Source organism: Varanus komodoensis, unplaced genomic scaffold, assembly GCF_004798865.1.
Source record: "Varanus komodoensis strain SLA01 unplaced genomic scaffold, ASM479886v1 scaffold33, whole genome shotgun sequence".
Lineage (NCBI taxonomy): Eukaryota > Metazoa > Chordata > Lepidosauria > Squamata > Varanidae > Varanus > Varanus komodoensis.
The window spans coordinates 3,358,073-3,385,810 of record NW_025335817.1 but is presented as its reverse complement, the minus strand read 5'-3'; the positions used below and the strand labels follow the sequence as shown (position 1 = coordinate 3,385,810).

The 27,738-nt window shown below is 50.5% G+C and overlaps 2 protein-coding genes across 8 annotated transcripts in view; one reads left to right on the top strand and one right to left on the bottom strand.

Annotated features, from left to right (window-relative positions):
• Positions 1–505: 505 nt before the first annotated feature.
• MINDY2 (MINDY lysine 48 deubiquitinase 2) lies at positions 506–14,102 on the top strand. 4 transcript variants are annotated; one of them, XM_044438613.1, is made up of 10 exons: positions 573–640; positions 1,457–1,630; positions 4,087–4,144; positions 5,113–5,201; positions 6,037–6,195; positions 7,057–7,159; positions 7,694–7,836; positions 8,553–8,726; positions 9,276–9,467; positions 10,488–14,102. In XM_044438613.1, the coding sequence occupies exons 2-10, from the start codon at positions 1,583–1,585 to the stop codon at positions 10,611–10,613; spliced, it is 1,092 nt and encodes a 363-aa protein (XP_044294548.1). In that variant the 5' UTR covers positions 573–640; positions 1,457–1,582; the 3' UTR covers positions 10,614–14,102. The 4 variants fall into 4 exon arrangements, with proteins under 4 accessions (XP_044294549.1, XP_044294548.1, XP_044294547.1 ...); XM_044438614.1 differs by lacking the exon at positions 1,457–1,630 and having other exon boundaries at positions 506–640; positions 5,113–5,177; XM_044438612.1 differs by lacking the exons at positions 573–640; positions 1,457–1,630 and having other exon boundaries at positions 3,318–4,144; positions 5,113–5,177.
• Positions 14,103–16,558: 2,456 nt separating this feature from the next.
• The window catches only part of SLTM (SAFB like transcription modulator), a 28,595-nt gene continuing 17,415 nt past the window's right edge, over positions 16,559–27,738 (bottom strand). For 3 of the 4 annotated variants that reach the window (XM_044438607.1, XM_044438606.1, XM_044438609.1), the window contains 12 exons: positions 25,674–25,823; positions 25,314–25,423; positions 24,561–24,718; positions 24,018–24,109; positions 23,355–23,518; positions 22,477–22,657; positions 21,755–21,879; positions 21,365–21,535; positions 20,634–20,948; positions 19,581–19,719; positions 18,426–18,583; positions 16,559–17,184 (listed from right to left, as the gene is read on the bottom strand). In XM_044438607.1, coding sequence (XP_044294542.1) covers positions 17,076–17,184; positions 18,426–18,583; positions 19,581–19,719; positions 20,634–20,948; positions 21,365–21,535; positions 21,755–21,879; positions 22,477–22,657; positions 23,355–23,518; positions 24,018–24,109; positions 24,561–24,718; positions 25,314–25,423; positions 25,674–25,823 — 1,872 coding nt within the window. In that variant the 3' untranslated portion in view covers positions 16,559–17,075. The remainder of the gene's footprint in view (positions 17,185–18,425; positions 18,584–19,580; positions 19,720–20,633; positions 20,949–21,364; positions 21,536–21,754; positions 21,880–22,476; positions 22,658–23,354; positions 23,519–24,017; positions 24,110–24,560; positions 24,719–25,313; positions 25,424–25,673; positions 25,824–27,738) is intronic. The other variant, XM_044438608.1, reaches the window with a different exon arrangement.

Below are 27,738 nucleotides of genomic sequence, written 5' to 3'. Positions count from 1 at the left end.
CTCCCCTCTGGCCGAGCGGGAGGCGGCGGAGGGGCAGGCGGGCGGCGGCAGCGGGAGCGGGACTGGGAGGCCCGCACCGGCGGGAGACTCCGCAGCGCTCCCCGCGGCGGCCGAGGCTGCTGTCCGGCCAGGTCCGGAGCCGCCGCTGCCGGCCCCGGAGAGCCCCTGCCGGGCTGCGGAGGTGCCGGCGGCGGCGTGTGTCCCGGCAGGCGACGAGGGCGCAGCGGGGGTGGCCCCGCGGAGCGGCGCGGCGAGTCCGGCGGGCGGCGCGGAGTCGGGCAGCCCGGCCGGCTCGCTGGGCTCCTTCTCCAACCTGCAGTCGTCGTGCGGCGGCCCCAGCAGCTCCGGCCCGCCCAGCAGCAGCAGCAGCAGCAGCGGCAGCGGCGACTTGGACGAGGGGCCCGCTCGAGCGCCCGTGGCCGGCCCGGAGGACGACGGTGCGGCCGGGGCCGAGGCCGGCGCGGGCGAGGCGGCATCGCCTGCCCTGCCCACGGGCGGCAAGGAGCGCTTCCCGGGCCAGTCGGTCTACCACATCAAGTGGGTGCGCTGGAAGGAAGCGAGCACGCCCGTCATCACGCAGAACGAAAACGGGCCCTGCCCGCTGCTCGCCATCATGAACGTGCTGCTCCTGGCCTGGAAGGTGCGTGGCTGCAGCGCCGCGGGCGCGTCCGCCGCCGGCAGGGATGGAATCCCGCGGCAGAGAGGAGCGGCGGGGATGCCGGCCTGGAATGCTCCTGCCTCAGGGCTCCCTCGGTACAGTGCTGCTTCTGATGCCCTGCATCCGGGCCGGGTGCATCTGGTCTCGAGGGATGACCCTAGCTGCCTCTCTGGGCATGTGCTTCTCCTTTAGAGCTTCTCTGCCGCCATGGTGCTTCTCTAGTAGGCGAAACAGGGATGGGGAGGTGCAGCCCTCTGGATGCTGGGCAGCAGCTCCCATCAGTGGCATGGGGAAGACTGATGGGTGTTAGGAAGGATGCTCCAGAGAGTCCTGCTGGAGCAGGCCAAGCTTCCTTCTAGCTGGGCCTTCTGTTCACACAGTGGCCCACCAGCTGCTCACAGGGTTCCTCAAGCAGGACCTAAGTTCATCTGCAGTCCTGTAATATCTGGAGTGCTGCAGATTCCGCAACCCGGATGTTGAAGGCCTCAGATTCAGTCCCAGTTAGAAGGCTGTTTACCACAGGATGAACTGAGCCACGAAGACCGGTTGTCTCTTCTGAGCAGCAGTGGTGCTCTCCAGGTGCCTTTGGAGGGAGGGCTCCCACAGCTAACAACCAAAAGGGTGCTGTTGAAGCTCTTCTGATTTTCCTACCTGAACAGGCAGAAAAGGGAGGAACAACTTGCTGATGTAGGCAAGCAGGCACGAGTAAAATTCCGTGAAGGGGGCCAAGCGGTCATGCCAGAAGAGCTTCCTCTGAAAGCAGCTTTCAGCAGCGGAGCATTCCTTCTCCCACTGCAGGGATGCCTCCTGTCCCTGGAATTTCCCACCAGTGGGACCTGGTGCACGTAAACTGGATGCTGGATGGGCACTAGAATGAGTTGGTGAAGCTGCCTGAGATGCTGGCACTGGGTCTACTTGGCCCAGATGGCTAGCTGTCTGCAGCTCTGCAAGATCTTGGGTCTTCCCATCCAGGTGAGACACCAAGACCTCATTCAGGTAAAGCTGGTGCTGTCTTATCCAGATGTGGCTGAAAGCAGAACACCTATTTGCATTTTGCATATGAATGTGGGAAGCTGCCTTGAAGCATCTGGCCAGGTAGATACCTGGAAGTGTTTTAAGGAGAAGATGGCGGAGAGCTCATGGATGCACAATGGGTTCACTGTCACTCAGAAGGCTCAGAAGAACTCGGAAGGCTATGCCCAGTCCTGGTTGGTTGCACCAATGGGCATAGCGGCTGTAAGACAGGAAAGGTGTGCTCTGTGTGTGTGGATCAGAGCGTGTGAGTCAAGCTGCATTTTCAGGCCCTTCCTGTCCTCCCCCTCCCCCAAATCCTGTTCTAGGGGGAGCCATAGGTGAGCGATGGACTCCATGCTTTGATTGCAGGTGGACCCTAGTTCAACCCCATCTCACTGAGCAAGCCTCTCCACTCCTGGCATGATGCACAGGACAGCCCATGCAAAAGCAGGTGCTGCTTTTGGAGCAGGGCTGTCAGAAGGTACTTGGCCTTGCTAAACCATGCTTAAAGGAGATCTGGACTGGGAGCAAGAAACTGGCTTTTCCATTGTTTGGGAAAGGAGTGTCTTGTACAATTTCTCTAGCGTGGCTGACTATGGGTAGACTAATTCGGAAGGTTCATTCTAGTTGCTGGGGAACATGAGGAAGGCGGTGCTGCTGCTGTTGTCTCTTGCATGCTTCCTAAGAGGCCTCTGGCCACGGTGGGAACAGCATACTGGACAAGGCGGACCTTCATTCTGACCCTGCACATGTTTTTGCTGCAGAGTGAGGGATAAAATTGGCTAATTCCAACCCCGGTGATAGCTCTGTCTTGTGATCTCCTGTTTCTGATGGGGGGGGGTAACTACTGAGGGAGATTATCTCCCCAAATGTACCACCCAGGACCGCTGTATAAAGGCCGCTGTGGACTCCTGCAGTGGGTATAGGGTTCTGGGGAGAGGCCTCACCTGTATCTTGTTACCGGCCTCATTGATAGCATTCCTTTGCTGTGGGCTCCCCTGCTAAGGGAAACATGGATTGCTGAAACATGGCCTGCCGCTGTGGCACTGTTTTGCGGGACAGCACAACTGTTGCTGCTGCTCTCGCACGTGGTGTTGTTAGAGGCATGCTCCTGTGGCTCACATCTTAGGCTCACCGTGTGACAGCCACGTGTCATTGAAGTACAATCCGAGAATCCAGAGTTGCCTGCAGCTTCCCATCAAGGTGGCACCCCCAGTGTTACGTGGCTTCATGTGTGGCATGATCGTTTTATGCCTTTCATCCATTTGCAAGGCACTGGAAGCTGAAGGAGGGCTGTATCTTGAACAGCAGGGCTCAGAGGGCAGCAGGGCCTGTTGCCAAACCGCTCTGCTACAAAAGAGTAAGAGGAGTGACGTGTCCAAACCTGGAGGCCCAGTTACTTGCAAAATAAATTTCATGGAAATTACGGTGGTCGCCATTTAATGGAATGCATGTTTCTGGCAGTCGTTCTGTGTCAGACCCCAGATGTTCTCAACAGATTCTCCGGTTTGAAAGACTGTCTGTGGAAGAAAGCTCTACTTTGGCAACTCATTTTCAATGCTGTGCTTCCTTAAGCATTCTGCTTGGCCCACATGTTCTGGCAGTGTGAGTCAGTGTTCTCCGTGCCGGTCTGGACGGCTTCAGGCTGTACGCAGGGATGCTGTAGGCTTCCCATGGAGATCCCCAGGAGACAGACAGCGAAATTCTGTGCATGTCTACTCAGAAGTCAGAACTATTGATTTTAGTGGGACTGACTTCCAAATCAGTTTGCATAGGATTGCAGCATGCAGCTCAGTCATGTCCCTTTCTGCGAGGAGATGCACTGAGACAGCTTTCAGGCCACACTGCTGTACTAGCCCACTGGTCCCTCCAGGCCGGTCCCTCCTCCAGCTAGCAGGCTTCTGCAATTCGTGCTGCTCGAGGGCTGGGCAGTGGCGTCCTAGAAGTCGCAAAGAGTCAGGTTTGGGTGCTGCTTTGAAGGTGAACAGAACGCATCTTCTGCATGTGGGGGGTGACATGATGATTCTTGGCAAGTGAACACATTCCATAAAATACAGTGTTAATATTGTGGCGGTGCTAATATTTGCAGTGGGTCCTCCAAAGGAGCTGCGTGCAGAAGTAGTTCGTGCTCTCATATATCTTCTCAGTGGAAGAATTGGAAGCAGCTGAGAAATGCAAGTCTCTTAGTTGGACAGTGAAATGCAGTGAAATGCTGGGGATTTTTAATGCTGTTGCCAAGAACTGGTATCCCTGGATGTTTGAGGCAGGTTGATTTCTGCCTGTTGCCAGCATATCACTGGCTTTTCTCTTGTACTTCTGCAATGCAAATTCAGAGGTGTAGCTCCAGCAAGATTTTCTTGCCATTAAAGCGCAATCGAATAAAATCTCAAAACATAAATTCTCTTCTTTCTCAGGTGAAACTGCCACCAATGATGGAAATCATAACTGCTGAACAGTTAATGGAATACTTAGGTTAGTACTGACCTCACAGCATGTGTGATTTGTTCTAAGATTAATTGTTCATTGCAAGATAGTTTGGTATATGAGTCTGACCTAGCAGAGTAAAAATTGACTCGATTAGAAGCTGATCAGAGCAGAGCCAGCTGGGTGGCCAGTGAACATTTAAATTTGCCATAAGTGGAGCTGCACACTTCTGGAGTTAACTCAAAAAGTACCAGGGGAGTAAACCTGTGGCCTGGAGGAGCAGTGATTCCTAGGGAAGGCTGTGGAGTCCCTCCTGCAGGCCTTCAGCCCCGGGCCCCCTGTCAGTTTACGTTTGTCTGGTAAGGATGCTGCAGAGACCAAGAGAGCACTAAGATCCCACCTCCCATCTCAGTTTGGATCCTGGTGCCAAGCTGGCAAACAAAGCCCTGGAGATCTTCCCCCACCTCCTCACAGGCCTCAGGTTGTGCCAGTGGTTGCCACTTGGGTTTCCTGCAGCTGGGACTTCTGTTCTTACAGTCTGGCCCTTTAAACTTGAAAATACAAAGCAAGGGTGGTCATTTGATACAGTTGGCACCACTGTTAAGGAAAGATGGTTTTCTTCAGTTTCTTCTGGAATTGGCACCCATGGTTGGAGTCTCGTTCCCACACCCAGAAATCCCAATGCATTTTCTTTCCATACGCTCAGCGGCTTCCAGTTCACTGCGGGTGCCATGAATCATTCTCATTTTCTTTCAGTAGAAGAAATCCTCACAACGCCCATCATTCCCCAGATAGCATGGCCAGCCCGGAAATACTGGGGATTGTGGGTCTTTTTCTATGATTAAATATACCGAGGATTGCACATTCAGTGTGGCTTGCGAGAGAACTGTAGAATTATTCCCTTGGCTTTCCAAGAAGTAATTGCAATGGTTAAAAAGTTAATATTCTTTTAATATACATTATTGCTGTAAATAATTTCAAATCTGATTCTTCTTGCTGGGGGCATTTTCTTGTAGGAGACTATATCCTTGATTCCAAACCAAAAGAAATCTCCGAAATTCAGCGCTTAAACTATGAGCAGGTAATAAACAACTTTGTCTTAAGAGTAAGTGACATTTTCTAGTAGTGAATTAAAACATTTGATTTTTAATACATATTGTAAAGTAGTGTAAAGTTTTTAGTCTTCTCAGGTTTAGAGTAATCAGTAGAAGACAAGCCTCTTCTGGCACTTAATAAAATTGTGTGCATGGTGTATATAGTGATTGGTTTTCAGATATTTTGTCCTCTGCTGTGTTTGAATTCACCTTCAATCTCCTTGTGTTCGTCTTCTCCCTAAGATGGGAGCAGCTGCTGCTTGAGCCTGCAGTGACACTCCTCTGGATCAGGGCCTGCAATTCAAACGTCGTTAGCTAATGGCAGTCTGGATGACTTTGTCCTCTCCCCCTCCCCCTTTGGGAGGAACCTTGCTTCTATCAGTTGCTTACAACTTTGGTCATAAAAAATCCTGGAAAATAAATGATAAATAAAATACCTGCAGTAAATATTGAAAGCAAAATCTGATTTGCCTAATGTTTCAGGCAATTAATTTCTTAATGCTGGATATTTAACAGGCCCCCTTGGTAAATATGTCAGTAAATTAGGATGAAGTGGAGTTCTTTGTTGACTCCTGGACATTCCTGAATGTTGTAGCCTAGGAAAAAGAAACATATTACTTAATAAGATTATGATTTGATTCCTAGCCAATGTAGATGATAGTTCTTGACTTGTGGGTAAATGTCAAAAAGTCGTGCTTCCTGCTTTTGCCCTCTGGGGCCGAGAACTCGGCATTCAGAGCTTCTAACATTCAGTATTTATACAAACTGCTTTAAAAATGTAAACCTAGGGAATGGCCCTCCATGTTGGCAGATTCAAACAGCATAGCTTTTTTCCTCTGTTGGCAGAATATGAGTGATGCCATGGCGATCTTGCATAAGCTTCAGACAGGCCTTGATGTGAATGTGAAGTTCACTGGTGTGCGAGTCTTTGAATATACCCCCGAGTGCATTGTATTTGACCTTCTCGATATTCCATTATACCACGGATGGCTAGTGGACCCTCAGGTAAGCCAGGGTGGTAGGGAGATGACTTCACCTTTCTTTGGCGGCTTCCGGGAACGGCTGCCTGCTCCTCTCGCAACTTGTCTGGCCGTGGAGGTGCGGGAGGACATTCTCCTGGAGATTTTGCACAAGCCCACGGCCTGACAGTCCACCAGAAGATGTTCGGTGTGATGGCCCCGTTTCTTTGGAATTCTCTGTCTCAGGAGGTGATGTGGACCCCAACACGGTACCTGGTGCCTTCAGCCAGCATCAGTTAGTGGGCCAGCTCTTGGACCTGCCTGGGTCAAGATAGCCCAGGCTGTTAAGAGAGCTCTGATAGCCCCCTGCCCCCCACTTAGATGTGTTACACATGGAACTGCTTTTGAAAACAGGAACATTCAGCTCGTGCAGAAGACAATGGTGTGGGTGCTGATGGGAACTGGCCATTACGATCACATTATGCCGGTGCTTGTGTGCTCAGGCGACTGATGTTCTGCACGGGATACTAAAATCGTAGAAAATACATAGCACAGAATATAAAAACCAATGCAAAAGAGTATAAAGGACGTCCATGAAAATACAACACAGCTAGGACACCACAGCAGTGCACCTACCCCCTTGAGGAAACAGGGGCGTCTTCCAGGGGTGCCAGGAGCTCTGCGTGGCTCCCGCCCCTTGCCATGCGCTGCCGCAAAGCCCAGCTGACTTGCCCTTACCTGGCAACTCGTCATCGGTCAGGGAACGACACCGTGTCGTGCCATCGCTTCCACGCGTGTCCTCTGGACCACGCCTTCGGGGTTAGCCTTTTGTGTGGTTTTCAACAGTCGGCCTGCCTCGCATGCAGAAGATCAGTCAAAGCTTGGTTGCTTTCCTTCCCTGCCGCAGATCGCTGACATTGTGAAAGCAGTCGGTAACTGCAGCTACAATCAGCTGGTGGAGAAAATAATCGGTTGCAAGCAGTCGGACAGCAGCGAGCTGATCGAGGAAGGTGGGTGGATTCCTGAAAGACATCTGGCGAGTGCTGACTTCATGGGCCCCCTCTCTGTCCGTGCAGCCCCCAGCCAAGAGCCTCCACGGCCTCTCCTTCTGAAGCATGGAAGGGCCTTGCTGGGCCAGACCAAAGGCCCCGCCCTGTGTTTCCCCCGGGGGCCAGCCAGGGACTCCCAGAGCCTCCCACCGTCACCCTGCACCTTCCACAGGTAGAGGCAGTGCTGGTGCTGTGCACTGTCACGAGATGCGTGGGACCCATCGCTGATGCCCCTTCAGGAGGCAGGCAGAACGCTGCGCTGAGCAGGCGGGCAGGGGCTGCGTGGAGTGAGGCCCCTGCAGTTCGCCCGCTCACAGCCCTTTTGCATCTGGCAGGCAGCATCCCCATAATTTTGCCTGCCTGCCTGTGTGCCCACACAGGGGCTCTTGATGGGAATGGCCACCCCGTGGCCTGGCTCGTCCCACGCGGTGCCCGGCAAGCAGTTCCTGCAGTGGGCCTGCAGGTGCACAGCAGCATGGTGCTTTGTCTTTGCAGGTTCCGTGGCAGAGCAGTTCCTAAACAGCACGGCCACTCAGTTGACTTACCACGGACTGTGCGAGTTAACGGCCACCGTTCAAGAAGGGGAATTGTGTGTGTTCTTCAGAAACAACCACTTCAGCACCATGACAAAGCATAAGGTACCCGCTCTGAACATGCTTGTCTTGTCGCCTGAAGTGCCCAGCTGAGGGCAGCTTGGAGTCCGCCTTCTGAGTGGTGTCCACCTGGAGGGGCTGCTACAGCCAGAGTGCAGTGGGGCCGGCTATGGATTCTAGAGCTTTTCCTTTGGGATTTTTGGGAGTGCTCCCTGGTCTTCATGTATTCTCAAAGGAAAAGCATCTAAATGCTGCATGCGTTCATTTTTCCCATGCTTTCCTCCAGTCTAACAGTTGTGGCTTTTGCTGATTATGGTTCTTGGGTGAGAATCGTGTGTCTTGAAAAGCAGAGCTTGTGAATTGCTCAGTTGAGTGTAGGATCTGCATCCCGCCATGCCTTTGGGTAGCACCTTGGCTTTTCAGAGTTCTGTTGGACAAGTTCTATTGTGGGAGCCATAATACGTGACTGAACCTGTGCATGACATGCCTGACTGCAGACTGCTTGACAGCTCTGTGTTGTGAGAGACTGGCCTCATGCTCTGTACTGCTGACAGGACCTTGGGTTACACTGGGCTGCAGGATAATTGTGCAACAGGACACTAAGCTGAAAGACATTAGAAGATGCATAATCTGCAGATAGCTAGGAGTGAACTTCAGGGTGCTGTTGCTCTCACAGTAAGCAGCAGAAAGAGCATCAGCAGGAGCTGGATCCCCGCCATAAATCCCGAGCTACGTGTGGCTGAACGTTTGCTTTCATTTAGGGTCAGCTTTACCTTCTGGTGACAGACCAGGGATTCCTTACAGAAGATAAAGTTGTTTGGGAAAGCTTACACAATGTGGATGGGGATGGAAATTTCTGTGACTCCGAGTTCCATCTACGACCTCCGTCTGATCCGGAAACAGTCTACAGAGGACAGCAAGATCAGATAGACCAGGTAGATTTGGGAATCCTGTTCAGTTACTTTGTCTCTTCAGTACTTGGGGTGGATGTGATGTCTCTTGGTCCCATACACCTGTGCCTACTCTCCTCCCAGTCCCCAGACGGCGGAGCCAGCCAGACTGAGTGCCCTGTTCCCCCACAGGGTAGCATTCTGGTGGGCACCCCAGTCTCCTTCGCTGGGGCAGTCTCCTCCTCCCGCATGATCGTCAGAGCACAGGAGGGGTACCATCTGTGCGTGGCATCCCCTTGAGAGCTCTGCACGTGGCTGCGTGGGAGGCCCACTGGCGTCTTCTTGCTAGACCCACATGCCGAAGATGGCTGCTGGGATCCAGGAGTTGCGGCTGGTGGCCAGGGTGCTTGACCTCTTTTGTCCTGCTGCCTTGAATGTGAGCAAAGGGAGGCTTCCTGTCAGCCTGGAGGTGGCTGTGAAAAGCGTAGCCCCTGTTCACTCCTCTGGGGAGAGGCTGTGCAGGTCTAGTAGCCCTGCTGGCCAGGTGTTGCTTGGATGACAGGCATGATCCACTGATCCCAATTTCCATCTAAGGATTACCTGATGGCATTGTCCTTACAACAAGAGCAGCAAAGCCAAGACCTCAACTGGGAGCAGCTACCAGAAGGCATCAGTGACCTGGAGCTTGCCAAGAAACTTCAGGAAGAAGAGGACAGGCGGGCTTCTCAGTACTACCAGGAGCAAGAGCAAGCTGCCGCCGCTGCTGCCACTGCTGCTCAAGTCCAGGTAAGGAGAACTGGCACCTGGCAGCACCTGAACTCTGCCAGAAAGTGCTCCAGGCCTGTGTGTGCTTTCTCAGACATGAATCCTAGCAGTCTGTGAGATTTGGCCTTATTAGGAAGTGCCATAGTTCGGGCTGAGTCCCAGGATCAAGCCCTGGCAGCATCTCTAGGTAGGCGTGGGAAGGGGAGAGCCCTGGAGGGAGCGTAGAAAGGACTGACAGTCTCAGTTGCCAAGTGTTGCCCTGGGAGTGAATTTGTCAAAAGCTGAAAGCAAGGATAGGGCAGAAGAATGAGAGTCTGAGAGGAGGCAGGTGTCCTTGCAGGTCTCTCAGGGCTTCCCTGGGAAACTCCTCCTGTGTGGAGCCTTCCTGAGAATCCAGAGCCGGGGCTTGCTGTGCTGCCTTCACCTGCCTGGCATGGAAGTTGTGAACTCCAGCATTTCCATTTTATTGTGGGGCTCATTTGCAGCCTTCTTTGGCACCTGTCCCTCGTAGGTGTGTGGATGCTTGGCTTTTTCTCTGAAATGGGCTGAGCAGGAGCGCAACACCCCGTAGCACACCTGTGGAAAGAAAGAACCCTCTCTTGCATGCTCACGCAGCCAAAGTGCGTCGAACCTTCCATTCTCCCCGTGGCCTTGTGGTGTTTGTAGACTTCCAGGGCAGCAGCTGCTGCTTTGCCGTTTCTTCAGTAGGAGGAGCTCTGGCTGGTCTGATGTGTCCAGGCATTTCCGTGGGAGTGACTCTGCAATAGCAGTGGAAGCTCCTGCCATGGTCTGGTTGTCAGTCTTTTTCTTGAGGTACACTAAATTCATTTTGTTAGCCTCTTGCAAAGCCTCCTGGGTTGCAGTCCAAGGTGAGAGTGGTGGGCCTCCATCTTGCAAAGGCAGAACTGGGAAAAGTTCCTAGTGGGAAAAGCAAGCAGTCACCAGTTCAGCAGTGCAGCCAGCATCTTCAGCTCACCCTTTGTGAGTGTTTATCAGGACTGTGCAGGCCAAGCAGTCTTGTTCTTTTCTTCCCCTTGACAGCAAGTGCAAGGAGCCGCCTCTCCAGTGACTGGAAGACAATCTGGGGGCAGCGAACGGAAACGAAAAGAGCCTCGAGAGAAGGAAAAGGAGCGCGAGAAAGAGAAGAACAGCTGTGCCCTTCTATAGCGGAGGGGACTCCGCCTGGACCCAAGCACATATCTTTGAAACACAACCAAGGAACCCTAAGGACTCCAAGCTCCACACGCCACCTGTGCCTGATAGCCCCACTGAGGATGGTACCCCCAAGACCAGTGGCGTCGCACACATGGTCTCGTTCCAAGCGACCTGGATGTAGCTGTCTCTGTGTTCGACGCATTGTGAGGAAACGGCGTCTGTTGAGGGGAGCCCACCTTACTGCAGCTTGTGGACTGTTGGCATTTCAGTGACTCAGAAGTTCATTAGAAGGCTGCTTGTCTCGGGGATGAAAGCAGCTATTCCTCTTGGGCTTGTGGATCGGTTGCCCAAGAGGACCCTTTAATGGTGTGGAAGCAGTGATGCTGGGGCAGCACTCCATCCTAATGCTCACCCGTTTTCTTGGCTTGTGGGCTGGTGTCCCCTGAATCATCTTCAGCCTGGACAAATCCAGTATGTTGGTCAATACTATTTGGCTTTGCAAGTCATGAAAGGAGGAAGAGTAGCAGAAGAAACAAGATCGCTGCTCCAACCATATTGGGATCACTGCGTGAGCGGGCCGTGACTGTTTTATGGGCGTCTCATGCCGGTGGATGAGACCAGAGCTGTTCTGTTATTTATTTGACCTCTCCACACACACACACACGTAGGTGACTAGAACAGAAAGCTGATGCGCTATAATCTGTGGAATTAAAATTTCTTGTTACTTGCCCCCCGACCCCAAAACTACCTTGGACAAGTAATATGAAATGTGTTTGCTTGTATGCCTTATCAAGTGTACTGTAGGTAGATAATCTGTACCACGTCCATGCAGATTCCAAGCACACTTCCACCGAGTGTGAACGTGGCCCCACTACACTCTGGAACTGTGATCGCTCCACTTTCTTGAGTGAATCCCTTGGACTTCAGTGGGACTAAACTCGCTTATTTAAGATTCGGAGGGAGGGGGGATAGGGTTATTTGGAAAAGACACATAGCTGTAAAACATTTAAAATAACATTTTGAGGAAGCAGATTTTATAATGGAGACATGACAAATGAACATGTTACATCTCAAATATTTATAGGCTTCTGATAGGGAGTACTGAATTTTATTGTTGTAGGGATGGGGTAGAACTCACAAGTCATCCTCACCAGGGGGCAATGGCCTTCATCCTTTTGATAACTTTATATATCAATTTGTAGATGCTTCTGACAAAATGTGCTGTATTGCATCAAGCCTGGACAGTGTGCATTTACAGAGAAACCTCAATTTCTGATAAACAGTGTGTGACAATCCTGCTACCGAGGAAGGGGGTGCTGAAGATCGAATCTGCCGCTTGAGGGTCGAACGGATCTTTTGCAGACATTAACTGCTCCTTTGGGAGTGCAGTCTAGTTAAATAATGAAGTAATCGGATCCTAGATTCTTCTGTCTTGCAACTCCTCAATACCTTAAGTCTGAGGGCCAAAAATGCCGGAAGCCAGCGCCCCAGAGTGGAGTCTTGGCAACCATTTCCAGAACAGCTGTGTGTGCACAGGTGTCACTCCCTTTAAATTAAGACCAAAATATTTGCCTTCACACATTAGCCTGAAATGTATACATTTCTGTCCAGTTTACAAATGGAAAACAAACATGGTTTTATTCAGAACAGGGTTTATTTTATATCATGCTACAGTTTATGTAATTAGTCTCAAGTATCTTATTTCACATATGCATACCACCCTTTTGTATGTTAGACCCTAGTGCCATCTTATTATTGTTAACCCTTACACATAAGCTATCCAGGTTTCTTTTTTGTGAAAAAATTACGATGTTTGTTTACATTCAGTTTGTACCATTTCCAGTCTGTTACATGCAAGATTTGGAAAATTACACAGGGTGAAAGAAACACCCTCCCATTTGTTGTTTCCTCCAGTCCCACTAGCTCAAGGATCGGTGGAGGAGGTTGGAAAGGAAACGAGGCATTAGTTCTTGCTCGCTTGCGGTTGTTGAAAGGGACCTGGAAGCATGTCCAGTGCTTGAGCAAGGCACTGGCGTGTGCCTGGTGGTCTAGTGCCAGAATGCTCCAGCAGAGGTCAATATCTTCTGTGTAGAGCCGTTTCTCAGGTAAAGGAGTAATTTCCTTTGTCTTAAATTGCTATACACGCAGTGGCTTCCGGGAGGGCTAGCTTTGTGAGTCAGCATTCTTTCTGGTAGATGCTAGTATCGTGATGCAGGAAGTCGCCCTCCAGGTAGGGCCTTCCTAACTTAATCACATGGCCGTGCTCTCCGAAGGCATCCCTGGGGGTGGCTGAGGCATTCTGCAGGAGCCCTTTGGGAGCTTCTGGTAGGAAGAAGATTGTATCCCCTGATCAATTAGCTGAGTAATTCTTAGCCCAGTTCTGCTTGCTTGCTTGTGTTTCTGAGCAGCTGGACAGCCAAGGCATGGAAGCTGCACAAAGGCGCTGGAACTCGCCTCTTGCGAGGGCTGAGGTCATTGTGGGCTTCCTGATTGTGGGCTTCTACAGAGACTGAACTCTCTCATGCTTTTAAGTCTGGGCTGATGCGAGCCCACACCTGCCCTGCAGCTCCAGCTCCTGGTTGTTTCCTTGGGCACTTTTTAATAGGAGATGCCCTGGGCGATTCCTTAGAAACAATAACTGCTTCTACAGGATTTAAGCAGGAGGAGGTGGGGACAAGATGCCAAGGCAGAAGCCTTTGTTTACCTAGGCTCTTATCAAAGTGGAGAAGAGGAAGGAAAATCTCAGCATAGCATCTCTCTTGCTGTGGGCAGTCAAGGAGCGGATGTATGCAATGCTGAGGTTCATCAATAATGTTACCACTTGAACACTGCCAAATACTTTTATAGTTTTATAAAGAGGCACCTGTACGACGTTGCGTTACAAGAACCATGCGAGTTGTCCTGCACTGTCTCCTTTTGCCGTTAGAAATGGATCTTTTGCTGCCTCCCACAGCGCCGTTGCCTTGATTCTGGCTGCTGCCCGAGTGTGTGTCCCATCAGACGGGTCTCTCCTATACTACTGGAAGGGAGGGCCAAGTCACGTGAGGAACACCCACGTGATCGGCCCTGCCCATGACTTCAGTATTCAGACACACATACCACAGGTGGGCAAGAAGGACCCTCTCAGCAGCAGCTCCTGCTGGTCAGCGTGCGAAGGGAACACCTGCCTCATTCCAGTGTCTGCCACGCCACGCTGGCCCTTACCTGTCCTGACACTTGGGGCAGCCTTTAAACAGCACAGCAGTCTCTCTCGGCTTCTGTCCTTCATCCACTTTACAGATTCCAGTCAGGGGTCTGCCTCGAGCTAGCTTTTGGTAAATCGGATCCTCTGCATGAATTTACACTGTGATCAGCAACTTGCTCTGGTTTTGGTTGAATCCTGTCAATGTACTTTGATGTCCTAAGCCGTTAACTGTTACCATTCTTACTGTTTTCTGTCTAATATATAATTTTAACAGTCTTAAGTGACTTCCTCATGTAATAAAATTGATTTAACTTCTAGAAATGACTGGGTATTTTAGCCAAGAAGCAGAAGTTGACGGTGCATACTTCAGTTAGCTGGGCCTTTCATGGCTTCAGCCCACACTTTCACCAGATCAATTAAAAAAACTGTGTAGAATAGAACGCAAGCAGTGGTGGATCAAAACTAATGCTATGAATGTTGTTTCATCCAGCTAGTGGGTACATACATGAAGGAAACAATCACGCTATCCTTGCGGGTAGTTCCTAGGAAGCATACTTTGCAAGTAGGGCTCACACTGATTGTGGCCCTAATCCAGCCCTCGCTGAGGGAGCTGTATCTCTAGAGCAATCAGCACCTATGAGAAACTAGCTGATTCATTGGGGGGTGGGATAATCAAGGGTAGTAACAATGCATATCAAACTATAATAGATTCATTTCTGCTGCACACAATCTTACCATTCTCAGATCTAACTTGCTGGGCCAAAGTTACTGATTCAGTTTCTTAAGGCTAGAGGCTGAAGTGAACGTGCAGTTTGTGAGATGTTAATACAATTCTTAGACTGAATATTTATCATACTCTCCTGGAAGTATATTCCGCTGACATGGGCATTTGCCCCAAGAGAGAGCGAGCTGAAGGTACAGGTGGGGGCAGGAGCAACTGGAGCACCGTCCGTGTAGGGGAAGCCAAGGAGGGGCTTTCCTGCTCGGAGAAGGGCCAGCAGAGGAAGGCTGTGACAGGGCTGGACAATTGCCAGAGCCTACCTCATGCTGAGGTCAGCTCATCAAACAGGTGGGATGCTGCTGCTGGGAGCCACAAACGGCTGCTAGTTCAATGACCTGAAAGCACGTTGAGACATAATCACCAAGGGCTACCTAGAGCCTTCTGGTTTAGAGGCAGCCTGCCCCTTGCTGGGGGAGGGCTGTTGTGCTTTGCCTAAGTTTGGGGGCTTGCTGGAGAGCTCCAGTTAAGGAAACGGAAGACGGGGCCAGATGGACCTTTGGCTAGTTGCAACAGGACTCGTCCCATGTGCCACAGGTAGTTGATTTTATGCGATGTAAGGATTTCAGCAGACTCTTCGGATTTCGGCATTGTGTACCTTGAGTCCGACAGGCCCTTTCTTGTGTAATGGCCATCATGTTCATGGCAATGGATTTTCATCACGCTGAGAGCCAGTCTGACACAACACGGGGCGTTGCCTTGAACTGACAACCACAGAGCTGTCTTGGGACTTTACTAGCACAACATGACCTGCAGGTCACATGCCAGCGTGCCGTCTGGAATGCAGGTCCTGCCTCCCTCTCGAACCATGTCATCATTTCCGGGTAACGCTGCAGGCAGGGTCTAAGCCAGCTTCGGTTGCTTTGCCAGCTGCAGCTCCTCCTGGCCAGGGACAGTCTTGGCTACAGCACGCATGGCCCCAACAACCTCCCAGTAAGACTGCAGTGGCAGCTGCATGTGGGGCCGGCTGCCCTCCAATAGTGCTTGGAAGCCTCCAGCAGCCAGGTAGGGCTGAGATTCTTACTAAGTCCAGTGGAAGATGCTGGCGCTTCCCTTTCAAGCCCGAACTAGCTTAGGACCCAAATACCGGAAGGAACCGCTTTCCATAACAGCCAACCTGCGTATTAAGGACTTAGGGTGGGGATTTTGTTGCGTTTCCTTGCCAGGGAAGCTTTAGAAATTAGGCTGAGGGCCTCCTCTGGCTTGGTGCCCCATCTCTGGATTGCTCTCACTGAAATGTGGCTGGTGCTGACGCAGCTCTCATCTTGGTGCAAGGGTCCAATGTGCCTAGATACTGAAAAGTACAATCAAGGATGGTTTGAGTTCAGACTGCTCTGCCTTTTAGACAACTGATCTATTTTTACTGTAATACTGTTTTCTGTTTTAATTGTACTATGTGGTGTAGTTTGATTTCTGTTTTTTGTTACCACCTTGCTTATCTTAGGAAGAAGGGCAAATTAAACTACTTTTAATAAACCAATATTGCAAAGCAATGTGTTCATTTGGAGTAATGTAAGAGCACCCAGTGTTCTACGTTCTGAACCCTTATGTAAACACGGGCATAAAAGCACAGCAAGTTTACAGCCAGGCTGAGGAAATGGTGCTCAGAGTGAAATCTCCCATTTGCGGAACCATCCTAGGAGTTCTCGCCTTCCCTGCAGAAGGAAAAAATGGGTGCACCACATACCAACCATTTCTCAGGGAAGGAAGGCTTCACCAAGAGCACTCTTCTCCCCTTGAAGAGAAACCGTTCAGGCTCTGATCACCTAAGATGGCAGCTCCTCCAACATTTGTAGGCAGGGGCTGACAGAAACTGAGGTCCAAAACACTGGAGAAGGCTGTGTTACGGCAGTGTGTGCGTGTGCTTGTGGGTCTAAGGCTTGGGCAGGGGGGTGGACAAGCCTGACAGCCTTCACTCCAGCAAAAGCTGATGACAGACAGGAGCGGCCTGGTGCAGCTCCACCTGTAGACACACCAGACAGGTACAAGGAGCTATACAGATTATGAAGGTTTATTTCAAAAGGATACATCGGCCAGGATACAGATCCACTCAGTGTAACAACTTCTGAAAAAATAGGTTACATAATACCCAGAAATGAAACAACCAATGTTATTCTCTACACATTATAAAGCAGGGGCAGGGGGAGGGTTGTTCATGTACAGTTTAGTTATCAGTGTGTTTTGTGATAAGTACCTAATTTCATTTCTGGTATCACAGAGCTAATGCTGATCAATGGAACTACCGAGTGCAAATCAAGCCCTCTCTTTGTACAGCGTTCAAGTGTTTGGTTCCAATTTGTTTCAGAGCTCCTAGAATTACAGGGGAAATGCTCATCAAAAAGGTACAATGAACTATCCAAAATCCAACAGCCTAACTTATTTAAAATGCCTCCAAAAGAGAGAAAAAAAGTAATTATTTTAAAATAAAAAAGTTTTCTTAGCCAAGGCTTCTTGTTCACAAGAGATTTCCAATAAGTTATCTTGAAACCAAGGAGCGAGCAGGTGCTGAACCTCAGAATCTTCGTGGTGGTCCACTCTTAAATTGCTTAAATCCTGAACCACTTCCTCTCTGCATGGAATTGCCCGTAATCTGTACAACTCTGTTAATAGGTGAGGAATTACTGGAACAAAGTTTAAAGAGAAACAATGGTAAGATTTTGAAAAATAGATGCACTTTGCAGAGGGCGAAGCAAGCTAAAGCTGTCACAACTTGATAATAGGCCACGGTTACAGACTGTCGTATAGAAGCTGTAGAAATGATGGGGTGTACAAGACTGCTGACCCACTGAGCTTGGGTGCCCAACTTTCTGGGACCCAGTGGGGAGAGAGAGTGCGAGCACACGCGAAGTGGAAAAGTCTGAGTGGGTGGGAGATTTGGGAGCAACTCTTCAGCTGTTCAGTGGATACAATCAAAGGCAGGCTCAGAAACAGGTAGGAAAACCTTGTGCCCTAACATTTTCCAAGTTTTGGTTAAAAATAAAATGTGGAAGGGGTATGGACTCGTGATCTCTGCAGGTGCCAATGAAGGTTTCCTGCACACCCAGCATCCCACACAGACGTGCTGCAATAACTATGAAAAGGTAGCTATGATTTCTGAGACTCAGGTGTACCTCCAGGTGTGCAGCAAGGCCACCAAGAGCCAGTAATAAAAGCCCACCTTGAGTGAAGAAGCTGTGCAAGAACTTAGTAGTTTTCTGGACAACAAGCAGGAGGAAATATTTATTTATAGTTCTTATACCCATCCTTCCTCAGATAGAGCAGAGTGGCTTACAATGTTACTAAAACAAATGCCAGTCTATGGTAAAGTCATATTCCACACTAAAACAACAAAAATACAGTAACAATAAGCCTAAAAACACTAAAACCAACAGGTCAGCAGCAAAAGGCTTGTTTAAATAACAAGCTATTTAATGTGTTAACAATCATACTGAGGCTAATCCCACTAAGAGAGTTTTTCAAAGTTATCCACATTTCTCACCCTTTTGGGGCCTACTCAGATGTTTCTCCCAGCAGGTGAGTGCCCCCTCAAATGGAGAAGGGGCTGGGTTGGAGGCCTTTACCCAATTTTTCTCAAGGCTTCCTCTGCACAGGTCCTTCGGAACACACTAACAGAAGGAGCAGTTACAAGCTGCCCTTGTTTGTAAGGGCAGGATCCCAGCGGTTACAGAAGCTCCTGGACTTTCCTGCAAAGTCTGACTTGCCCCGCTAACCTTCAACCGCTTCACAACCTCTGACAGTCTGGGGCAAGTTAGGTATAACCTGGGCCTGTACGTCACAGTTCATTTCACTTTTCCATGCACAGCCCTGTTGCGCTTTCAGCATTATGCAGCGGGAATGACCGGGGAAGAAGCGTCATGGGTACCTGGAGTGGGGAGACATCATGCCACCCCCTGCTCGGCCGTCCCCCATTCTCCGCGTATCGTGGTAACTGCTCCCCTGGGAGCTGGGCCCGTGCCACTCTTTCCTTGGTCCAGTGTCACGACTGTGCCGATCAACCACATGCCGGTCTTCGTTGTAGTGCTAGGAAAGACGAGTGCGGAGGTTACTCTGCTAGCACCACCCTCTGCACAAGGCAGCCTCAGTGCAGGGGAAGGGGTCAAGTGCCTTGACAACAGCCTCACAAGGAGACCTGCTCAGGCGGAAATGATACAGCAAACGGCCAGCATGAATCAAAACAGGGGCGCTACACCAAAAGGCCTGCTGCCGATTCAGACTGTGGAACAGATGCACGAGCGTGCACGAGCGCAGTTGTTTCTCAGTTAAGCTCAGTCTCAGATCTACCCATGGGGCATGTCTTCAGTTCTGAAATCATTCTGCTGATCATGGCTGAGTAGCTTTTTGCTCAGACGAACGCTTTTTCAGTAACGGGTTCTCCGAGGCAGAGTCAGTGGCCCCGCAACTGCGGGCCAAAGGTGGCAGCATAGCGGCTGACCCCACGGGGCTGGCTGCTCAGCACAGAGGTGTACTTGCTGCCAGGGAGCGTCCACGCCTTCTATGCACCTCCAGCCCCCCCATGTGCCCCAGCAATGAGCGTATGCAGGCACACTGCCTCCACGCCTTGCAGCAGAGGGGCACTGGTGCCTGTGGCTGCAGGAGGCCGTGGGGGCTCTCCAGCCAGGAGCTGCTGCCTCTGAGCTCCCTTTGTGGAAGACCACAAGCGACACCGGGCTCCTGGGCACTCTCTCTGAGGGGCAGACTGCAAAGTATGGCTGGCTGGACTTCTTCCCAACAGCCATGATCACTGGCTGACTTTAGGGCATGATGGATGGAGCATCTCAATGGTTTCAATGTGGTCTCATGTCACCCTGAATTGCGGTCACTCTGCCACTTGGGAAGCCGGACTTTGGGTCGGAAGGGAATTCTCTGGCAGGGGCGCCAAACCAATGGAATGGAGTGCGCCGCGTCCCCGCTGCGCCAAGGGCCTTGGGGAAATGGCAACAAGAAAGAGCCGCTGCTCTGGTCCACCGCAGCGGCAGCAGCAGGGCCCGGCCTGCCGAGGGAGAAAGCTGCAGCTCACCTGTCCACCACTGCCACGCTCCATCACGCTGCGCTCCGTCTCCCTGCTTCCATAGCCAGATGTGCTGCTACGACTACCAGAGGGGGCACCTCTGACTGTATGCCCAGAGACGTCTCTGCCCGACCTTTCCGGCCTCTCTCTGGGAAAGCAACAAGAATCAAGACAGCGTTGTGAGTAAGCATCCATGCTCTGTGCTGCAGGACTGGCTTTGCTTGCAGTGCTTAACCATGTTTTAAAAGATGTGTGACTTCCCTTGCCGGCTTCAAATCAACCATGTTCAACAGTAAGAATGGAAGAGCCCTGAAGCTAAATTAGCCCAAACACCCATCTAGTCCGGCATTCTGTTCACACAGTGCTCAAACAGAGGTCTGTCCGGACAACCCTCTTCTAGAATCTGAATTCTCCAGCTGATACCACCTATTTCTCTATCAGCTGACAGACTTCCTTCAAGGCACGTTTGGGTCCTCGCCAGCCCACTGTGAGCCTCTGGTGTGCAGACCCTAATTTGATAACTCATCTGAGGACATTAAGATGTAAAACAGGGCATGAAAATCTGGCCATCTAACATTTAATTGATTCAGGTATTTGTAAACTGTGTTTCTCTTTGCCCAAGAGCTTCTTTGCACAAAGCAGTCTACAAACATGTCCACACAACGTCCAGTTGGAAAGAGGATAGAAATCCATTGGCACAAATCAAAATAAATCACCTCTGGAGGCAGCTTACATGACAGCCCTGTAGTCAACATCTGGAAGACCCCCCCCCCCAACAAACTGGCTCTCCTCCCAGAGCCTCACATGTAAGGAACACCCTGTGAATGGGCCAGGGTAGCACAGCCAAGGGACAAGAGCATAACCCTGTCCTGCCCACGCACACACAGGACATCCACTCCAAGGAAAAAGGCATCAGAGCTCCTGTTCTGCACTCAGGAATGTGGGGCACCCACAGAACCCCTGAGTCCACAGCTGCGCAGGAGAGTGCACGCATGCCCAGCAACTGTTTGGGAAGCCTCGCTTTAACTGGGACCAGCGCGCTGGCAGGTCCTGATGAATCACCTGGCATCACGCTTGTCAGGGTTAACACCTCCGTCTCCCTTCCAAGAACTCTGTCGGGAGGGGTTGGGGCCAGCCTCTCGTGGGTGCCGGCCATGAGGGATGTCAGGCCGGTCTTGGATGATCACAGTCCTCCTTTCATCACGGTCTCCTCTCACTTCCCGCCTGTCGCTGTCTCGAAGCTCATTCCGAGGCTGCGGGGGCTCATTTCTTCTAGATTCTCCAAAGTTTTTGGGGTACCTCTCAAACCCAGGGTCCTCTCTTCGTGCAGTGGGCCGAGTCTTTTTCCCATCGCTTTGGCTGACAAATCTTTCACGCCTGTTCAGAAAGGCCGGAATTTCAGGTTACGTGGCACCCTTCGAACCGTTCCCAGCCTAAGAAACCAGCTACTCAGTGTACCTCAGGTTACTTTCCCACCTAAGCATCACAGGCACCAAGTCAGATGGCACTGGGGTGGGGTGGGGATTAGGAATGCTGCAGAGGAGCGGGCAGTAGAAGCTAGAAGGACGAACCTTCCACTTGACAAGAAAGTCTGGTGGATTCCCCAGTCACAGCCAGGTGCAAAACAGGGAGGCGATATATACCCAAAACTCAGGGACAGGGTCTTCTTTGAGCACATGAATGACGTAACACCCTCTGGCCCCTTCCAACTCCATTAACTGTATGCTTCCACTAAAAGGACCCTCTACTGGAAGCAATCTCTGCAACTATGGCCCCCCTCTCCATACACCCACCTGTCAAAAGACGAGGACTGCACACCAGAGCTTTCTGGATAGCGGCCCCTGTCTCGATGGTCAAAGTCACTGAACCGGTTCTGCTGGCGACTGTAGTCAGAACTGTGGCTAAAACGCGTGTCTGTGTCCAAGGACATTTTTTTGCTTTCATTCCAGTAGGATTCATCTCTTCTAGAAGTGGGAAAGAGAAATGATAAACAGCTGCGATTTGCGTGCTCTGGCTCTATGAGCTCCAGTCCAAAGACAACTTTAGAAACTCACTTTTCTTTTTTTTAAAAAAGCACGGTGGTTTGCCACACTCATGGTATTTGAGCAAGTTAGTGAGTAAGCAAGCAGTCAAAACTTACTTAGAGCAGACAGAGACCATCTGAGAAGGGAAACAAACACTACCTGTGGTCGACATCCCGAGGCCGTTTCAGGGAATTTCTTTTCTCCTGCTCATATCGCAGCTGCTGCTGCTGGCGCCGAAGCTCCTCCCGTTCACGAGCAATCCGCTCCGCTTCCTTGCGACGCTCCTAGCCAGAAGGAACGAGAGTCAGCGTTCGCTAAAGAGCAATGTATGATGAGGCCGTTTGGGACTGCAAAGGCCCTTGTCTCTCCACAGTGCTGTGCTTGAGGCTGCCCTCATCTGTTTGAAGATTGGCTGGAAGGCACAGCCACAATTTTCTCCTTTTGCACCGGAGCCTCTTCCTAGAAGGGGAGGTGCAATTGGCTAATTTTTAAATTAAGATTTGAAAACAGCCTTCTTGCAAATAGATTCCAGGGCCTCAATCAATAGGACACCTTCAACACCTCTCCAGCTGAGGGCTGGACCAAACTGTGTGACAGATGCTAGCAAAACACGTTGCTCGAATGACATGATTTGCTCCAAAGGCAGAAATGGGAATCCTGAAGCTGCGCATTTTCGAAAAAGCTCAGGAATCCCAAGCAAGCAAATGTGTGGGCCAACTCCTAAATTCTACATGACAGGGCATGCTTCTAGTGGGTTTGCCGGCGGCAGGGAAGAGATGGAGCAGAAGTCCGTAATACTGCATGTTACAGCCAGGAAGGTCTAGCAAGACCAGTTATCAGGGAGCTTTTAGGGTACAGGCTAATGCCGCACACACCCCTACCTGCTCAATGCGAATGCGCTCCCTCTCCAAGCGTTCTCGTTCCATCCGCTCTCGTTCCAGCTTTTGCCTCTCAATTTCCAACCGCTCCCTCTCCCTCTGCAAACGTTCACGCTCTTCGCGCTCACGCAGGAGTCTGACCCGCTCCCTCTCACGCCTCTCTCGCTCGGCAAGTTCTCTTCGCCTGCAAAAGTGGGACCCTCAGAGACAGGACTGCTTCAGGCGGTCTCCCCAGCCCCCTGCCAGCAAGACGACAAGATGCACCACAGGAAGAGAACTTCCTCCATGAGACACAACAGATCCAAGGGAATGGCTGCTTGTTTGGGCAACAATGAATAAACGTTATCTAGAAGGCCCTTGCGGCTTTCAAAGAGCTGGGTGGAGAAAACGCTCTCTACAGGCACTAGACGCCCAGCAATTTGTTCTTAATGAAGTGCTGGGGTCTGGAACTGCACAAGGCAGCTGGAGGAACCTTGCAAGGGAACTGCTGCCTAAAACTGTGATTGCATGGCAAAAAGTAACCAGAGGACAGCCAGTCTGACTCAACCGCCCATCGGAAACTTCACCCTCTCCTGCCCTTCTGCCAGCAACCAGCTTTCCTGGGAAGCCTGGTGTCGTGCTGGGCCCCCACTGCATTCGGCCACGGCTCCTGTGCTCACAACTAAGAGCCGTATGGCAGAGTGCTGAGCAGCCTCCTCTCCACAGGCTGCTTCTGCTTGGCAGTCCCCTCCCTCTGCAATGCCAGTGGGATATCTGGGCAGTTCTGGCCTCAGAGACTGTTTCCCCCAAGCATTCTCACAGCTTTGGGAAAGGAAGCAGCCGACACAGCACGAAGCACACCTCTCTTCCAAGGGTTCCTGCAAAACCAGCCTCGTTCCTACCTTCGCAGCTCCACAGCACGCCGTATTCGTTCTAGTCGCACGATGTGCTCCCTCATTCGCTGCTCCTTCATCTTCTCAAACGGCACAATGTCCTTTCTGCCTCGGGAGTCTCTGAACTTCATTTTATCTTGAAGGAAACGCTCTTTGGTTCTTAACATAGGTGGCTGAAGACAAGCGTTTGCAAATGTCAGAGTTAGAGTCCCTTGTTCACAACACGAACAGACTCCATGTCAGATTAATCTATGTATGGCTCAAATCCCACAAGCCCTTTCTATTTGCAAAGAGCCCAGGCAAGCTAGCCATGAAGAACAATGTATATATAGCAGAAAGAAGCTCCTCTGAGCAGCACGCCCTGGTTTGTTCAAGAGACAGGGGAAAGTCTGATTGCAGGGAAGGTGCAGGAGTGGCACCCTTAACCAGTCCCTGGCCCAAGCCTTCCTTGAAAAGAGCCCGCTTTGGCATGGGAATGGCCCACGCAGAAGCAGGGGGAATGGGTGATGCAAAATCGTGACTGCAGCATTTAGCCAAGAACTTTCTGCCGATTTTCTGGGTGCAGGTTCACTTGCCAACCCCTTGGCAAAATACCCCCACCACTGCTCCTCTGCTTTGCCCTAGAAATAGGGAGAATCAATGGCCCAAACAAATGTGCTGAGCAGTACTTACTTTTTCAAACCTTCCCCTTCGTATTGGTCTGGTGTGGACTTGGTCTCCTTTGGTTTGGTCTAGAACCACCATATGACTTGGGCTTTTTACACCTTTGGAGAAAAAGCGATATGCGTTATTACTCAAAAGGGCTCATTACAACCTTCAGAAAAAAGCAATTTGTTCATTTTTACATCAAAAACTTGAGTTCCAAGTTAGAAATTCAGTATAGAAACCCTGATATCTAACTGCTCCACTGTTTCGTATTAAAAGCCCCCAGTGAGGATTCAGTAGCATCCTGGAGGAAATGCTCTTCACCCTTCCCCAGTCGGGTGCCCTCTGGGTGTGTTAGACTAGAACTGGCTGGGGGGTTCTGGGAGTTGTAGTCCAACACATCAGGAGGGCACCAAGCTGGGGAAGGCTGAACTAGGCGATGGGAACTCTCTGCCCCAAGGGTGCTCCGATGTGGCTTGGCTGCTTTATACAAGTGGCGGGGCTACATGGAATGAGCTGAGGTACATGCGGCTGATCGATCTGTACACTGAAAAGAGCTCCCATGCATACTTATTCGCTTCTTTTCCTCAGGGGTTCTAGCAGGCTCTTGAACAGGGCAGCCGGATCCATTGTCGCTCTTCTCATCTTTACCTTCAGGCTTTTTTACATCTTTGCTTTCTTTCTTCTCAGATTTGTCAGATTTCTTGTCATCCTTTTTGGAGGGAGTCCTTTAAAAAGGAGGTAATAAACAGAAGTGGTGAAGGATTAGCTTTCCAAGATGTAAAACCTGGGACTAGGGGAAGAATTGGAATAGCTAGTAATATGTAGCTACCAAATTATGCATTGCGTTTATTATGGGTACAGTTTTGGAGTTTCTAAATTATTATTAGCTAGAAATCTGTCCTAATTTCATTATTATACTGCTGTCATTTTTAAGGGGTCTGGGTCTTAATCAGTGCATTCGTTATCATGAAGGTATACTTGAGTGCACCAAGTTACGCTGGCTGGAGTCTCAGAAGTGAAAGCAGCAGGTGGATGATCATTTCAGAGGCCTGGGTTGGAGCTCTGGATGGGCCCCTGCGAAGCTCAGCAGGAGGAAAGGAGGGAAAGGCGATACTTGCTCATGCTGCATAATTTACACGGGTTGCAAATTCCAACTTTTTTATTCAGTTTTTATTCATTTTATTCAGAGCTTTTTATTTTGAAGAAAAGTATGGATTACACAGGCAGAGACAAGCTAGTAAGCAGTGCTCTGGTTCGTCTCGTTTCCAAACGTGAAGCTGGTTGGGACGGCACAATACAAGCTGCTGTTCGGGCACGTACTTGTTGGCCTTGTCGCTGGATGTCGTCTTCTTTTCCCCAGGAGTCCGACTGGAGCTGGATTTCTCATCACTGTCTTTCTTCAGCTCTTTCTTGGAAGGATCACCTTTTACCTGGTTTTTTTGAGGAAAAACATGACCTAAGGATCAACCCCACATGGAGGCACATAGCCATAGTGGTCTTCTAGGTCACATAGTTATTTCTCCTTGGATCAAAACAATGTAACAATGATGCTAGGAGTCAATGTCACAACGATGCTACAGGTGGCCTAATCTCTTCCCAACCAGCTTCCGGAAGGGATGCCATTTTGTCTTCCTGCTCTAGGCTTTGCACCAGAATGACAGAAGCATATGTCACACGTACTTTCTCAACAGAAATCTGTTGCCCGTGGAGCTCTGTCCGATGAAGATGGGCGATGCACCTTGCTACTTCTGTGCTTGACGACATGGTCACAATGCCATAGCATTTCGCTCCAGGGCTTCGGGCACTGGTGACGACTTTTGCAGCAAGAACCTTGTGAGAAGCAGAGACAGGCGTAAGCCAAAGTTTTAAACCCGCACGAATGTTTGGCTGCTCCATATTCAGGAGCGCAACACAAGTGTGAATCGCCGGACGTGAGCTGCCTTCCTACATCTTGCACCAGGATGCATGGAGGAACTGAGAGGCTAGTCAGCTGTACTCGAGCCATGAGGGTCAGAGGAAAGCAGCTGCTTGTAAGAGGAAACAGAGCCCTGTCAAGAGGGGCACCATTCTGAGCACTCCATTTAAGGGTTGTCCAACCACATTCCAGTTCTGGTCAAGACGTGCCATGGACCACCACTGTTTCGAGGCAGAAACTCCCCAGCCCCACCTCCTGTGCAGCACGGAGCCTCCTTGCAAGCAGGACAAGCCAGCCTGCCTTTGCTAATTCCCTGCCTGCCAGTTTCCTTCACTGAAGTGACAGTACATGAAAACACGAGGCATGGGGTTCAATAACAGGGAGGTCAAAGCTGCCCCACCGCCTGTGACGTTCCTGGAAATTGTAATAAAGGCACAGAGTTTGTGCAGTGCTGCAGTTGGAGCCCTCAGCTGTAAAACGAACCAGTCTAAGGCTTGCACGGAAGCAGAGGACTGGGGGATACAAGCAGGAAGACGGCCACTGCGCTGGTTTTCAAAGCACCCTGCCTCCGCTTTCTTTGAGAACTTATTTTGTCACTCCCCCAGGAAAAGCAATTCAGGACAAATCAGTGGCAACTAGCCTGTTGCATTACTGGGAAGGAACCACAGATTTGGAACCTGATTAGATATTCTCCACAGTCAGGTATCACTGACATCTCTGTGGGATACACAGAAGAGTGATTGATGACGTTCATCCATTGCAGAGGCCCACGATCAGCCTTTGCCACACAGCTGGACATGAAGAGCTGTCCTCATCCTTCCCCTCCAGCAACAGCTGCTGCTGACATTTAGTTCCCTGCCTAGCCTAAAGAAAGAGCAGGGGTGAGGCCAAGCTGTACCTTTACAGAGCTCCTCATCTGGAAACAAGCCCTGAAGGCCAAAGGGATGTACATCAGGAAAGTGTGCATTTTTAAACTCTGCAGTTTAAAGGGCTCTGCAGTTTTCACTCAAGGGCAAGAGGGAAACGAGGCCACGGGGAGGGAAGGCCTGAGAAGGTCTTCCGTATGAAGATATTCCAAACAATTACATAACTGTAGGCAGATTATCTGTCAAAATGGGCTGTAAGAGTTAGCGTTGTGCTGCCTCATAGCAATTCCTCAATTGATTGCAAGGCACTGAACTGGAAGTAATTTTAGACCTAAGAGACCAGTGCAGTGACTGCCACTTATTTCCCATCTCCAGGTCTGAACAGGTCTTCTTCCACAATCCACCTTGAGCAAACACGAGCATGCTCATTCTCTTCTCAGAAGCACTTGGCTCGTCTGCTGAGCCGCAGAGCTTTTGCTAGCGCTGAAAGCAGGATCCTGTGGATGCCCTACAGCAGGGGTGGGCAACCTGTGGCTGCAGCTGCCATCAGTCCCAGCCAGCACAGTCAATGGTGGAGCTTAACAGCGATTGCAGGCCGGCATTTCTGGAAGGCCACAAGTGGCCCAGTCCCATGCCTGGTACATGCAGCTCAGCAGAATATTAGATCCTGCTGACAATCAGGAATGTTTGTTGTGAGGAAAGCAAGAGCTCCATCTTAACTGTTCTTCAAATATGGCCCAATGCTATAAATAGAACTTATTCTCAAGCAGTGTGCATCTTCTTAAATGTTCATTAAAAATTGTGGACATAAAGCAAGTTGCCACATTTCTCATTCCCAGAGATTCCTGAACAAGCATGCATTGCTTATTGCTTGCTAAAATACACGAAACATCTGTTTACGGAGCACTTGTTCTGCCCCAGTGCGCACTCTGAGTCCTCCCCTCTTGCCTGTAACAATTCAATC

Excerpts from the sequence above, each read along its gene's own strand:
- MINDY2 (XM_044438611.1), top strand. The coding sequence starts at position 3,898 with ATGCTGTTGCCAAGAACTGGTATCCCTGGATGTTTGAGGCAGGTTGAT. Across the intron at positions 6,196-7,056 it reads GATGGCTAGTGGACCCTCAG|ATCGCTGACATTGTGAAAGC; the intron begins GTAAGCCAGGGT and ends TCCCTGCCGCAG. Across the intron at positions 7,837-8,552 it reads GCACCATGACAAAGCATAAG|GGTCAGCTTTACCTTCTGGT; the intron begins GTACCCGCTCTG and ends GCTTTCATTTAG.